General features: G+C 57.5%; 1 protein-coding gene and 1 long non-coding RNA gene across 2 annotated transcripts; both read right to left on the reverse strand.

Moving 5' to 3' along the window:
• Window positions 1-1,013: 1,013 nt before the first annotated feature.
• On the reverse strand, window positions 1,014-11,409 carry LOC119110722 (gamma-tubulin complex component 3; the record flags this gene model as incomplete). Its single annotated transcript, XM_037234644.1, has 16 exons — window positions 1,014-1,577; window positions 1,965-2,105; window positions 2,788-2,907; window positions 3,313-3,444; window positions 3,685-3,782; window positions 3,979-4,105; window positions 4,714-4,918; window positions 5,404-5,596; window positions 6,432-6,583; window positions 6,938-7,074; window positions 7,444-7,653; window positions 8,363-8,557; window positions 9,888-10,006; window positions 10,444-10,509; window positions 10,795-10,903; window positions 11,344-11,409. Coding segments are annotated over 16 exons (2,241 nt in total), but the record flags the coding sequence as incomplete, so codon positions are not given.
• Window positions 11,410-11,416: 7 nt separating this feature from the next.
• On the reverse strand, window positions 11,417-14,236 carry LOC119110723 (uncharacterized). Its single transcript, XR_005095543.1, has 3 exons — window positions 14,117-14,236; window positions 11,816-11,994; window positions 11,417-11,460 (listed from the first exon to the last, which is right to left on the reverse strand). It is a non-coding gene; the product is annotated as an uncharacterized LOC119110723 (long non-coding RNA).
• Window positions 14,237-14,449: the final 213 nt, after the last annotated feature.

A 14,449-nucleotide genomic window follows, 5' to 3' on the forward strand; every position in this document is an offset into this window, starting at 1 on the left:
ATTTTGCAATCTTCTGCGATCACAAGATGCTTTTTTCAAAAGCAGAAATATATCACAGACGACTGACATCTAATGGCACACTGCGTCGAGTCCAGCAACATGGACCAATATGGTTCATGCTTTAGTTATTAAAAGATCAGCAACAAAAAGTACCCTTCAGTACACGATGACTATATTTGGCATCGAATCGGATGACATATGTACACAATCAGCGTGAGCGGTTGGTTATGGGCATTAATGTCAGCAGGTTATGCGCGCGCGGCGTAAGCTAGTGGCCTCAGGCTGCCGAGCTGACCCCGGACAGGCCCCGCATGGCACGGCTCGGGTCAGCGAGGTAAGCTGAGCTGAGAGTCGCGAGACGGGATTCGCCAACACGTGGCACCCCTGCGGGCGCGCAGCAGGACAACACGCGACTGAAAGCGAAGCCGGTTAGCTGGGCTGCATCACAGATCATCAGTGAGGAATGGCTATACGGTATGGCTCCATCCAACCGGCGCACATGCGGGCAAATCTCTGACCAAGGCCGGGTACGCGCCCGCTGGCGCCAGTCTGGCGCTGCCCTGGGTCCAGCGTCACGTGTCGCAGGCTGGCGGGCTGGAGCCGTGGCCTCAGGTGCTGCCGGCCGAGACACCGGCCAGTGAGCCGACGCCGGGAGGGGCCGCCACGCTTCCGGAGGGCGCACCGGCGCGCCACGGCACGGCGCAGGGCGGACGGCGGACACGAGCCGTCTCACTCCCGGAGAGTCCAGGTCGGGGACAGCGGCCGACACGAGCCTTCTGACTCCCGGAGGGCACGGAACGGAGCCCAGGTCGGGGAAAGCGGCGGACACGAGCCTACTGACTTCCGGAGGACATGGAGTGGAGCCTAGGTCGGGGACAGCGGCGGACAGCGTCGGCTATCGCCAGAGCTCCGCTCTAGCGGACGCCAATCAGAGTTCAGCAGCGTCAGCAGCTGACAGCGCTCTCAGAGGTCCGTGAATGAGTCTTTCGAACCAGTCCCAGGCAGCACTAGACTCTGCCTCTCTTCAGGAGACATCTTTGTCTGGCCTGGTCAAGCTTACTGCTTCCCTCAGGCACCCCAACGCCAAACATATGGCTTCAGGCGACCTCGGGTGGGGGAGGCTGAGCCAGTGCCAGCAGATGCAGTGATTCTGGGCAGCCTCCTGAAAGGTCTGCCCCACCGCTCATTCCGTGACCTCAGCTTGGAGAACGCTCCGGAGGTCCGGCTCCGCTACTTGTGCCGTGACCCCGAGTGACCTCGCCACAGGCCTGCCCCCGAGGCTTGGGCCGTGATCTCGGCTGACCCGCCCGGAAGGCTGACCCCGCCGCTTGTACTCTGACCCTAGCTGAGCCCTCCAGAAACCTGACCCCGCCGCCGGTGCCGTGACCTCGGTTGACCCCACCGGGTCACAGCCGCACCCCGACGCCGCTCATGCGCCGGTGGTGATACGTCAGCGGTAGTGAGAGGCGCGAGTCCTTGCTGCGGTAGTGCTCGTTGAAGTCGAGTCGGAAGCTGAGGTACTGCAGGCTGAGATCCTCCTGGGATGACAGCATCATCAGCAGACCCAGCACCATGTTCTGTCGGGGAGGCCGAGACGCGTCACTTTCTCTGCAGTACCGTCCAGCCAGCTCAACGTCCAATATTGAAGTTAAGCTGAAATTTCTAAGAACCAGAGAACGACCAAAGGCATAATAAAAGAACGCGAACATTCCGCAACTAGGAACCATAACAGCGCGCAGGCGGACATGAGGTTCCAGACATTTCAAGCTTCTTTCCCACACATTGGGCTCTCATCCCACAAAAGAAAACGAACAGATGTCATGCAACAAAGAAGCAAAAAAAATCCGCCCACACACGCCGCTAATAAACACTACTTCCCAGCCCTAGCTTAGCACTTGAGCGTCCACATAAGCACCACCAGTGTCAGCCGTCTGCAATAGCGCGCTGCCCGCCACGCGGCTGACCTGGTATCCCTGCGTGAGGTTCTGCAGCTGCGCCTTAGTGGCCGGCAGGAAGATCTTGACGAAGTCGCGCCGCCGCTCCGCCTCGGCCGCCTCGTCGGCGCTGCTGGTGCCGTACTGGCCGGCCCGCGTGCGCGCCGCGATCTGATCCGCACAGCCCACCGCACCCCGTCATCAGCCGGCCGTCACCGGGGAACACGAGACACGAACGCTCGCTGTGGCAGGGAACAGCGTGCTCCTCACAAGAGGCTCTTACGTGGCGCTCACGGCGCCAATGACCGCAGCGGTAGCTGTGAAAACGGCAGTTACGCCGTACAGAAGGACGCTACAATCGCTGGTTTTTACAGCGGGTGGTCCAGTGTGAGCTGATCATTGCATTGTGCTGGGTCCCGGATCTGGTACCCGGAAGAGACAGCACTGCGACGCACGCCGCGGCGACACACACTGACCACGGCTTGGTACCGACCCTGATCACCAGCCCCGACACTGACCGCGGCTTGGTACCGACCCTGACCACCAGCCCCGACACTGGCCACGGCTTGGTACCGACCCGGCCACCAGCCCCCACACTGACCGCGGTCCGGCACAGATCCCGACCACCAGCCCCGACCCTGACCACGGCTTGGCACCGACCCTGGCCACCAGCACCGACACTGACCACGGCTTGGTACCGACCCTGACCACCAGCCCCGACACTGACCGCGGTCCGGCACTGACCCTGACCACCAGCCCCGACACTGGCCAAGGCTTGGCACCGACCCTGGCCACCGGCCCCGACGCTGACCGCAGCCCGGCACCAACGCTGACCACCCGCCCCGAAACTGACCGCGGCCTGGTATTCAGCGCGGCGCGCCAGCTCGGCCTCCACGCGGTCATAGAGCCGCTCCTGCAGGATCTGGAACTGCAGGATCAGGTCGTAGATGACGCGCAGCTGGTGCAGCATGTCCTGCCGACAGAGAGTACGACCGAGTCAGGGCGTGGCAGGTCACACGCCGCGGGCCAGTCCTGCAAGTCTGGCGTGCTCAGCAGCGTCGGCGGTCCGCTCCGACGCGCGAAAATCGAGGAGCGCCGCAGGACGGTGGGCCCAACGACGAGAGTGCCACAAGACGGAGAGCACCAAAGCAACAGACGCCAGGACAGGAATCGATGTCCAGACTTGCGCGTGTGGCCGGCTCCTACAGCTGAGCGGACCAGCGCAGCCCGCCGTCCGTCGAGACGGGCCGGCTCTAACCTGAGACGTAACCTCTGACCCGGCTATAACCTGGGGCGTGACCTCCGACCCGGCACTGACCTGAAACGTAACCTCTGACCCGGCTACAGCCTGGGGCGTGACCTCCGACCCGGCTCTGACCTGGGACGTGTCGTCTAGCAGGGCACGAGACATGATGGTGTTCAGGAACTCTGTGTGCGCGCTGATCACCTCGTCCAGACTGTCGGCCCGCTTGACCTTCGAGGTCAGGTCGGCCCAGGAGCACTCCATCACCTGGCCGACGACAGTGACAAAGTTCGTCAGAAGTCAGACAAGACGACATGCCGATACCGAGATCAATGTGTCGTTGCCAAAGGCACATTTATCATATAGGGGCGCAGTATAGCAGTTTGCGCATATAGCACGGCGCAAACTGCACAAATTTACGTGAGCTGTTAAAGATAGCACTGGCGGTGAGTGCAATCAGTAATTGTAGCTCGGTCAGCGTCACGGCGGTTCCACGGACTGACTGACCTCAAATGTGATGTAATAGGCCAGCTGGTGGATGAAGTGCACCATCTGCGAGGTCAGCACGTCCGCCAGGTGCAGGACCACGCTGGTCTCCGTCAGGCCTGCCGGGGGGAGGGGGAGGGGGCAGTGTCGACGAACGGTTCCGGTGACATCGCAGTGGAACGGTTACGCACCAATGGTTCAGTAGCCAAGACCCTGAGGACAGCATGCCGCAGCCCATTCCACACCCATCAATAAGCTGACACGGCTAGACCCTGTCGATAAATCGCGGCGATCGCCCCACGCGGTCTGACTCACTCTTCGTCATCTTTGCCAGCAGGGCCTGCCGCTTCCACACCCCGGAGAGCACGAACTCCATGCGCTTGGCGCGCCACAGCGCGTTGAACAGCATCAGGTAGCACGTCATGCACTGCGGGGTGAAGATCTGAAACAGGCGCCGGAGCGACGTTACACGCTGGCTGTGCAGGCAGGGCCACGTGATGTGGCACATCGAATCGGAAAATTTGCAAATTCGGAGCAATGATGCCGAAGACAATACACGGGTAACCATCTCACCGTCCCCATGGACACGTCCGTTGGACACCCTTACTTGTCTGATATGCGGCTCTAACACCGTGCTGACCCTCGAGCCCTCACCCGGTGGCCGCTCTCGCTGTCCTGATCAGCCGATGCTCGGTGCGACAGCATCACCCGTCTGGTCCGCGACTCCACCGCTGTCTGGATCACCAGCCCCTCCCGGTCCTGACCTCGAGCCCTCACCCCGTGGCCGCTCTCGCTGTCCTGATGAGCCGATGCTCCGTGCGACAGCCTCGCCCGTCTGGTCCGCGACTCCACCGCTGTCTCGATCACTAGTCCCTCCCGGTCCTGGCCTCGAGCCCTCACCCGGTGGCCACTTCCACTGTCCTGATCAGCCGATGCTCGGTGCGACAGCATCTCACCCGTCTGATCCGCGACTCCACCGCTGTCTCGATCACTAGCCCCTCCCGGTCCTGACCTTGAGCCCTTGCCGCGCCGCCCGGTGGCCGCGCTCACCGTCCTGATGGGGCCGTCCGTGTGGTAGTCGAGGCTGAATACGTCCCAGCCGGTGTCGCCGGGCGAGACGCTCAGCAGCCGCACGTCCAGCCGCTTCAGTACGTCCGCCGCCTCCCACTGCGCGTTGGTGGCGCGGATCGCTGACTCCAGAATGCCGTTCAGGTTGTGCGGGTACAGCGTGGTGGCCGGCTTGCACAGCTCCGGTCTGTGCGCGCGGCAACACACGTCAACAAGGTGAGCATAAACAGGTCGGGTCGAAGGGATGGTTACGCATATTTGGGGAGCACATGTTCAAGGACTGTGTTTTGCTGTCAACGGGAGGGGACGGACTTGTATGATTGAATTCGATGGCAAGGAGGGTAACTTTGGACGAGACCAATGGCCAAGACCACGTCTATAAGACTGTTTCATTATCCATACACATAGACGTTGCGCAAGTCTATTCCCACGGCAGTAAACAGTGTGCCCGCGACTCGGGGGGTGCGTGTGAGCGGTGGCTTGTTTCTAACCCAGGCGTCAGCGTGAGCTGCTGTGTCTAGTGACGCTGATTCAGGCGTACGTGTTCGCGGAGTCCCGATGCTGACTTAAGGGCGAGTGTGGGCATTGATTCGGCACTGATTCAAGGGTGTGTGTGGACGTGTCTTGGCACTGCCTCACGGGTACACTGCGACTGCGTCTCCGGGTACTGACTCGATCAGCTCCAACAGGTGCCGAATGAAGTCTCCCTGGCCCAGCAGCAGGTAGCGCCGGATCGCCTGCAGGTTCTCCAGGAACTGGTAGCGCTGGCACATGGTGTCGAGGACGTGGCGGGCCGTCTCGCGGTAGACGGCCGCGATCGTGGCGCTCAGCTCCCCCGTGCCGTCCTCCAGGTACAGCGCCTCCACTGGCGGGCGCGGCACGCGCCCAGTGCAGGCGTCAGGCGGACTCCAAGGCGTGCGGGGATTGGGAGACGGAGAAGGACGGGTGGCACGGGTCGGACTCCGGCTTTGGTTAAGGGAGGCGTTAATTCAACAGCTAGGAGGCTGGTCAGCGGTCAGCCCGTCGGCAAATGTGGAGATGACTGATACGTTAAACGCCTTGAAGGACTTTTTGTATCTTGGAAGGAAGTGGTGGAGGCAAGTTCTCGGAAGAAAAATGCAGTGTCCAGCTTACTAAATGTGCAGCATACCATGGAGGATTCCGGGAGCCATCACAAAAGACCAAACAGTTCGGAGGGTCCGAAAACACCTTTACGCAAACGCAAGCCGCGACCACAGGACGACAGATCAGGCCCGCTCTCTCCCCGGACGCCACACACACACTGAGCTGAACATCACGACCAGGACTAGGCCCAGGCGCAGGACCAGGGCCAGGGGCAGGGGCAGGGGCAGGGGCAGGGGCAGGGGCAGGGGCACGACCAGGGGCATGACCAGGACCAGGGCCAGGGCCAGGGCCAGGACCAGGGCCAAGACCAGGGCCAGGGCCAGGACCAGGCGCAAGGCCAGGACCAGGGCCAGGGCCAAGACCGGGGCCAGGACCAGGCGCAAGGCCAGGACCAGAGCCAGGGCCAGGGCCACGATTAGGATCAGGATCAGGATCAGGATCAGGATCAGGATCAGGATCAGGATCAGGATCAGGACCAGGCCAGGACCAGGACCGGGACCAAGACCACACGCGCTCCCCCTCCCTTGGTATCGCGGCTGCCCCTGGCCGGCCAGCTGGACGCGGCGGACACTCACCGTTGATGGCGTCGAACTTGGCGCGCAGCGACTCGATGCCGCGAATGCCACTGTCGTCGCGGCACACCTGGCGCAGAAAGTTGATGCTCTTGCCAGTGGCCAGGATGCGCCGGGCCTGCGTGTTCGTCAGGAAGCTGGGGATCTGCGACTCCCTGCGGCGCCGACATTGAGGGTCACATGGCGAGCTGAAGCAGGTCGGTCGGTAATGGTGGCTCCGACGGCCAGCTAATGCGGTGCTGCTCCTGTCAACCGCTCATGAGCTCGAAGCAGCACCTGTTTCACTGGCATTAACCCGCAACAGAGCCAGGGCAAAATCCCCGGCCCAGGGCAAGTATGAAAACACACCAGCATCACAAGCAATCCAGTGATACATTGTAAGGTGTCACCTGGCTGACAAGCCACTGGTTCCCAGCGATTCAGGAGTTGCCAAGAGCTGTTTAACCGGGCGCGATACCGACGGAGCAGCGGCGAACAGCACCGTCCGAAATTGTATCACAATGGCTGACCTCAGCTGATACTTGTCGTGCCAGAGCCGGTCGTCGGCCACGGACGGGTCGGCGGCGATGAACAGCTCCTTGTGGCGGTCCTCCAGCTCGCCGTCAAACATCCACTGGCTCAGCATGATGAACATGGGCTCACAGGTCTGTCAGCGGAGGAGACGTCAAAGCATGACGTCATTCATCCACTTGCTTAGCGTATCGAACATTCGTTCACCAGTCCACCAATGGAGATGTAACAAGGCGTCCAGCATTCACCTTCTCATGCTGGGCGAATCTGAACATCCGTGAAGAATAAATCGGTACCGCATGACTAACATCAACTAGCTAGGAATAACTAAGATCTGGCTAGAGCCCTCCTGAACAGAGTTTACCGTAACACGACACCAGGCTTTCGCCGGCTCAGCAAGAGCAGCGCCAACCGCACACCTCGCCCCTCCCCCACCCCAGCGACCTAGCTGAGTCTCTCGCCCGACGCCGACGCGTGCGCCCGGCCGCCCGCGCCGCCAGCTGACCTTGCTAAGCAGGTGTCGGACGGTGCGCACCAGCGCCGGGTCGCCGTGGCTGAGGTGGCGGTGCAGCACGGAGGCGAGCGCGCCGCCCGTCTCGCCGCCGCACGCGTCCGTCAGCGCCGCCAGGAAGCGCAGTTGGAAGAACGGGTCCAGCGTCCAGACGTGCAGGCGGCGCAGCGTCAGCCGCTCGCCGCCCGACTCGCCGCCCGACAGCTGGGGGACAGACGCGGCGCTCACAGGGCGCACACAAGCAGGCTAGCTATCAGCCGCTCGCCGCCCGACTCGCCGCCCGACAGCTGGGGGACAGACGCGGCGCTCGCAGGGCGCACACGAGCAGGCTAGCTATCGGGCGGCCAGTCCAGGGAAAATAGTGCATCGCACCAGATTTGAACATCACCCCCACCCCTCAGAAACAAAAGGCCATTATCGTTCAGATCTTGTTGGTATTCGACGCTGCAATAAATAACTGTCGTCACAAGAATTCGCATCAAAGTCTAATTCCAATATGACACCTAAAAATATAACTACGCGCGACTGGGGCAATACTCGACCACTGTTCGGCGGAATGTCAGTGCACTCCTGGCTTCGACTTCACTGTCTGTTGCTTATCCTCTGCCTCAGAGTCCACCGACCAGCATCGAGCCGGGCGGCGGTCAGCCTAGCATACGGGCGCCTCGGGCTTGGCAAATCCATCGGGTATCTCAGGATGTCACGGCTTGGGGTCAAAGGACAACGGATAAGTCGCCGACGAGATGTGAAGCGTGCGGAGAGCACCGGGAGCCAGAAGTCTGGAAGCATGAATTTATAATTACACCTTTCACACCCCACCTCATCCATTTTGGAAATCTGCCATCACCATATGAGCCAGCGATACTCCTCAATTGTACCCTAATCAGTGCCACCACCTGGTAGCAACCCCCACCTGGGCCTCCATCAGCGCTATGAGCCGGTAGAACTGCTGCAGCTGCTCGCGGAGGGCGGAGGCCAGACTCTGGGCCAGCAGGCCGGCGTCGGGCCGGGCGGCCACGGAGCGGCAGAACAGCCGAACACGGCCGTACAGCCAGCCCAGCTCCACCAGCCGCAGCACCGTGCCGCGTACGCTGCCGCTCACAGAGACCTGGCGGCGGTGCGGCTCACGCTGGTCACACTGACACCTGGTGACACCGACACCTCGTGACGCCAATACCTGGCGACACTGACACCTACTGACGGGCCACGCCGGTCACACTGACACCTGGTGAGTGGCCATGCTGGTGACACATACCTGGTGATAGTGACACCCAATAATGGGATGCACTGGTCACACTGACACCTGGTGACAACGACACCTGGCGACAATGACACCTCGTGACACCAATATCTGGTGACAATGACACCTACTGACGGGCCACGCTGGTCACACTGACACCTGGTGACAAGCCATGCTAGTGACACCAGCTCCTGGTGATGGGCCATGCTGGTGACACTGACACCTGGTGATGAACACGCTAGTGACACTGATAACTGGTGACCATCCACGCTGGTGAAACTGACAGCTGGTGATGAACCACACTAGTGGCACTGACTCCTGGTTATGGTTTGGTCCATACTCCTTGGCCCATCACCAGGAGTCAGTGACACTGACTCCTGGTGATGGGCCACGCTGAAGACACTGACACCTGGTGATAGCCACACCAGTGACACTAGCCACTGGTGATGGACCACGCTGATGATAATGACAGCTAGCGAAAGATCACATCGAGGACACCAACAACTGGTGACCGACAACACTGGTGACACTAACAAACGGTGACGGATCAGACTGATGACGACGACACCTGGTGACGGCGACAAGCTGCACTGTCGCTCACCGACGCCACCATTCATGAAGGATAGTAGAATGAGTCGCGCTTTTACCCCCATTCGACCCCCCTCCCCCCCCCCCTGCCAAGTGCCCTCTGGAAATAGCACCGCCGACCCACCAAATCGCAGAACAAGTAAAGAAGCAGCCCCCGATTTCGAAACCACGAAGCCCACAAGCGCTGAATAGCACAAATCAGCCGACCACATCGCAATGGATTCACGCCTCACGACAAAAAAGGTGGTCATCACACAGCTGGTTTTGTGCTGGGTGAGACTACATCCAAGCCACAGTGGAGAAGACCGGCGCACACTGACGAAGCCCGTCCCGTCCGCTGGGTGGCCGAGCGAAGCCAACCTCTGCTGTCACGGCACCACTCGTGTCAACTGACGACCGATGACGGTACCGATGACGGTACGAAAACGTCCATCGAATCCCGCACTGGTCTGCATGATACATTAGGTTGCGTCCTTTGCTGGTGTATAATACAAGACTTGCAGCCGAGACTGAGGGCGTAAGCCACCACTCCGGCCATTCCCAGCGCGCACGCCGTGACGTGTGCCGGCTGCCTGTGGGCGGGCCGACAGTGCGCCGTTTGTCCGCTGACCTTGGGGTCGATGGTGACGTGGTCGCGCTTGGCGTTGGACTTGAGGTACTTGCCCTCGATGCCCTGGAAGGCGTACAGCACCTCCCTGAGCAGCGTCTGCTCCGACAGCTCTGTCTGACCTGTGGGTCGTCCAGCACATGCACCTCGGTCAGCCGGTGTCGGGTGGACGGCGAGACAGCTCTCACACGCTGACACACTGTCCGGTTAAGCGGTCGCCGCCAGCGCCGACCTTAGGTCGCCGCCAGCGCCGGGCAGATGGCCAGACAGCTCTCAGACGCTGTCCGATTAAGCGGGTTGGCCTGTCAGGTCCCCGCCAGCGCCGGGCGGACAGCAAGACAGCCTTTAGACGCTGACACACTGTCCGGTTAAGCAGCGTGGCCAGCGCCACGCAACGCAAAACCGGCGGTCGCTACCTGGTCGACCAACGTAAGCACGACTCCCAGCGGTCAGATCGGCAGCGGCAGCTCCGACTGCGCCCAGTCCCAGCATCACACCGCAGCGCTGATCGTCAGCAGGGGGCGGCAGACCGACTGCACCCGCCCCAGCCGCCACTCACTGGTGAAGGGCTGGCGGGGTGGCTGTCGCGTGCCGTTGCTGACCGGCTGTGGAGCGCCGCCGGCCGCTGCGGGAGGGGGACACGGTCAGTCGGGCGGACCCCACGGACGACGGCGGCGCAGACAGCGCAGGCGCACCGCGAACTGGGCCGCCGGTAGTTGACAGACTTCACGCGTCACAGCGTGTTTACACTGGCTCCCTGGCTCATAGCAGCATGTGTGAAATATATATATGTTTATTGGTGGGGCTGCAGGTTCAGGGGCACGTTCGCGCCTAAAATATCGGAATTAGATACGAGCACAGCAGTGCCAGTACTGCTGAGAGCTTACCCTGCCTCTAACATACAGCATACCTTGGGGGACATTTGCCAAGAGTGGCGGCGCCAAAATCAGGTCGGAGGCCGAAACAAAGCCACTGGTGACGTTGGACGCCTGCTGGGATTCAATCAGAGTGTTCTTTGCCTGGAAACGGTCCACAGTGCAGGCTGTTAGAACTGGATTGCACGGCGCAAAACTGAATGAGAGCATATAAGATCAAAATAGTAAAAACAAAAATACAGTTATAACACTGACAAACCAGCCTCATAATCACAAAGCACCATCCAATGTTTCTTAGTACAGTCCTTTACACTATACTGCATTGTACATCATCCCATACTGATCAGGACAAATAACCATGCCAGAGAGCCTTCATTTGAGCCTCCGCTGGCATCGCGTGCTTCGGCTGCGGGGGGCCGCCGGCCGCTGTGGGAGGGGGACACGGTCAGTCGGGCAGACCCCGTAGATGACGGCGGCGCAGACAGCGCAGGCGCACCGCGAACTGGGCCGCCCGCAGCTGACAGACTTCACGCATCACAGCGTGTTGACACTTGCTCCCCAGAGGCCGAGCTCGACAGACTCACGAGGCTGGGCAGGGCAGCGACCGGAGCGAGACGCTGGAACGGAGCCGCATCAGCGCCGCCCAGACGGCTCAGATGCAGCAGGAAGCAGAGCACGGACGCCTGACTGCGCAGCACAGGCTGGGGGAGGGGGCGGGGTCAGCGGTGCTCACGGGCCGAGCGGCCGGCGTCGCGACGTGGACACAATGGCACACTTGTGAGGTGGCTTGGAGCTGCGTATGAGCGATGGCAGTGTGAAAATATATGGGATCAATGGTGTGGGCTTAACTCACGACTTAACATGTAAACATGAAGTGATGCATGAAAAATGCACTTCATCACATGGATATCAAACCAGCATACTGACAGGTTAAACTTACAGCCAGGTATGGGATCTGCCATACACAAGCGACCTTTTTGCATGTAAAGACCCAATAACCAACTACAACCATAACACTTGTAAGGCAACAACTGCTGCTGTGCACACGAAACCTACGCTGTGTTGGAGTCTTCTCAGCAGATCTCCAAAGTGTACAGCATCACGCTCTCTGCCATTCTTGGCCAGCAACTTCTTGATCTGCTCCCCAATGATGAACATGTTGTATTCCTTCTTTGCCATGCCATCAGCACCAGACAATTGCTGGATTGTCCGGTAGAAGAATGGAAGCACTTCATCTGAAAAACCAATTTGAGCATACCAATGAATGCTGCTTCATGCTTCAGTCTGTGGAAATGTGCATGGATCACTTTGAAGATAGCACTGTGAGTGACTAGAACATTTTCACTGTGTGTCATCTGTTTTGAGACCATCAATATACTCAAGATTATAGAGATGAACACTGGACTAACCTGTCACTCAACACCCCATTGTGGGTTGACAATAGGACAGGACAGGTTCTTGATAACTGTTGCATTCAGAGCAGCTTTTAGAAATTTTAATTAAAATGTTTTGTTGTGGAGTAGCTTGTTATCTTGGGGCATCTTAACACGTGCCTGGGTGGCCAGCTAGACACCCTTTGCTCGGGTGGGGGGGGGCGGGACAATTTGATTCCCACTGGGATCTCGGGAAAGAGAGCTAGAGACATCAAATTCACAGGGTGTGTTGACCTGCATGTGAACTCACTTAGGTCAAAGTTTGAGATTCCTAGGTCATGACCTTCAGGTCAATTAATATCAACAAGGACAAGTTCCAGGTTGGTCTCCAAATTGCCCCCAGAACCTAGACAACTGTTTCCAAGTAATAGGTCCCAAGCACATTTAAGGTTAGTGACCTTGCTTAACCTTTTGAAGGTCATGGTGACCAAAATCATACAAGACTGCTGAGTTTTGTATTTGAATAAGCGACAAAGATTACGCTAGGCAGTATGCTCCTAAAAACAAAATGTTGACCTGGGTTGTCTTGGGTGAATAATGTATTCTGACACCTAACAAGTCCATGGAAGATGTATAATGTGGTTCCTGCTATCAATAAATTCCAAATGAGCACCAGAAACTGTCCCATACAGCGAGCCCTAAAGTGACAAAACAGGTTGGTTTTGACCTTGGTTTGACCTTCATACCTGACCTTAGGTCAGTGTAATTTGCTTATTCAATATTTGTATTGCCTAAGAAAGCATTTCAGAGATGTACGGCTTCATCAAACACTCTGTCATTGCATCAGATTGAACAATCCCCTAGAAATTGCATTCGCTGAGACCATGGCTTGGCTTTGACTTGCCATAGGTCAGCGACCTTACAAGGTACATCTAATTTTTTAAGTCAAACAACCTTCTAATCAATTGCCTACAGCTATGCAAAATTGGGTTCTGCTAAGCCACGCTATTCCGAAGCCATTCCGGAAAAATCTTTGGGGGGTCAATTTGACCCCCCACCCAGCCATGTTAAATCTGGTGATAAAGTAGAGTCTACACTGTAAAAAGCTGTTGCAAATGAGAAAGGATTCAAGCTGCTCCAAATCATTCATGTCTTTGCCATGGTTTGCAGATCAGGGTGTTTATCTGTGTGCACAGCAGCGTGCCAGGTGGATAGCACAATATTGCAGTTTCACTGTTGCTGTAACACATCTGTTGCAGTTTATCTTGCAGTTTCAACAAAACTATTCACTAGAAACAATATTGGATAGGTACTGGGTTGGATTCAGTGGGCCTCAGTCAAAACAGACATATCAGGCAGTTGATCTGATCCCACCTGCAAAAGATGCATCCACCCTACCACAATCCTACATTACACACCTGCAGAACATCAGTGAGCTGAGCCTGGTGTGTAAGGCTGTGTGCTTACTTTAGGACAGGCTGAACTGGGCTGACTTGGAAATCATTCAACTCAATAGATAAATCATCAATTATCTGAGAGTACCTTTTTTGGATTTAGCTAGGCAACTTCATCATGGCTTGAGACATTGGCTCTGTATGCTGGAGCTGGTGGTAACAATGCACCAAAACCAGATCACTCAAATGTGATTACATACACATATTTTACTTGTTTCCAGAACGTCCCTGCTATACCTGGCATGCACAAGGCACATATTTTCTGCAGCCCGGGACATAGTTTCATGGGTATAACGTGAAGTTTGACGACACAAGCAGTCCAATTTTAAACCCACTCAGGAAACTTTCTCCAAGTACCTTGCACTCTTTTCAATGTAATTTCAAACAAGCGCCTGGCACTACATTTAAATAGAAGGGAATCCTAAAATAAACATCTAAATTCCCAGGTGCACTAAAATGCAAGTTGTTTCACCTCTGGGAAGAAGGGCCCATTTAATCTTGTCCGAGGTACAAAAGTCATGAGAACTTACCTCCCTTTTTCCTAGTTATCCTGGTGCAAAGTTTATGCAGAAGGTTAGTAGCACTACCATCATCAACTGGAAAATTCTGCATTTTCTCCGGCGCGCGACCCGACCCCAACAAACGCCCACATCAAAAACAAAAGTGGTTTCCGCGCCGAGGATGCAGCTGAGCCATTCTAATTCACTGCCCTTGTCTGCTGCCAAATAATTTCAACGACGACTGGATCGATGTCACTTGTTTACACATCAGTCGAACAGAAATTATTCAATTTCAAGGCAAAATAACTCGAAGTGCTGAATGAGACCATAATTTATATGCAACCAGCCCTCATAACACTTGGG

The sequence above is a fragment of the Pollicipes pollicipes genome, unplaced genomic scaffold (assembly GCF_011947565.3).
Source record: "Pollicipes pollicipes isolate AB1234 unplaced genomic scaffold, Ppol_2.1 Scaffold_7231;HRSCAF=8579_pilon_pilon_pilon, whole genome shotgun sequence".
NCBI classification, from domain to species: domain Eukaryota; kingdom Metazoa; phylum Arthropoda; class Thecostraca; order Pollicipedomorpha; family Pollicipedidae; genus Pollicipes; species Pollicipes pollicipes.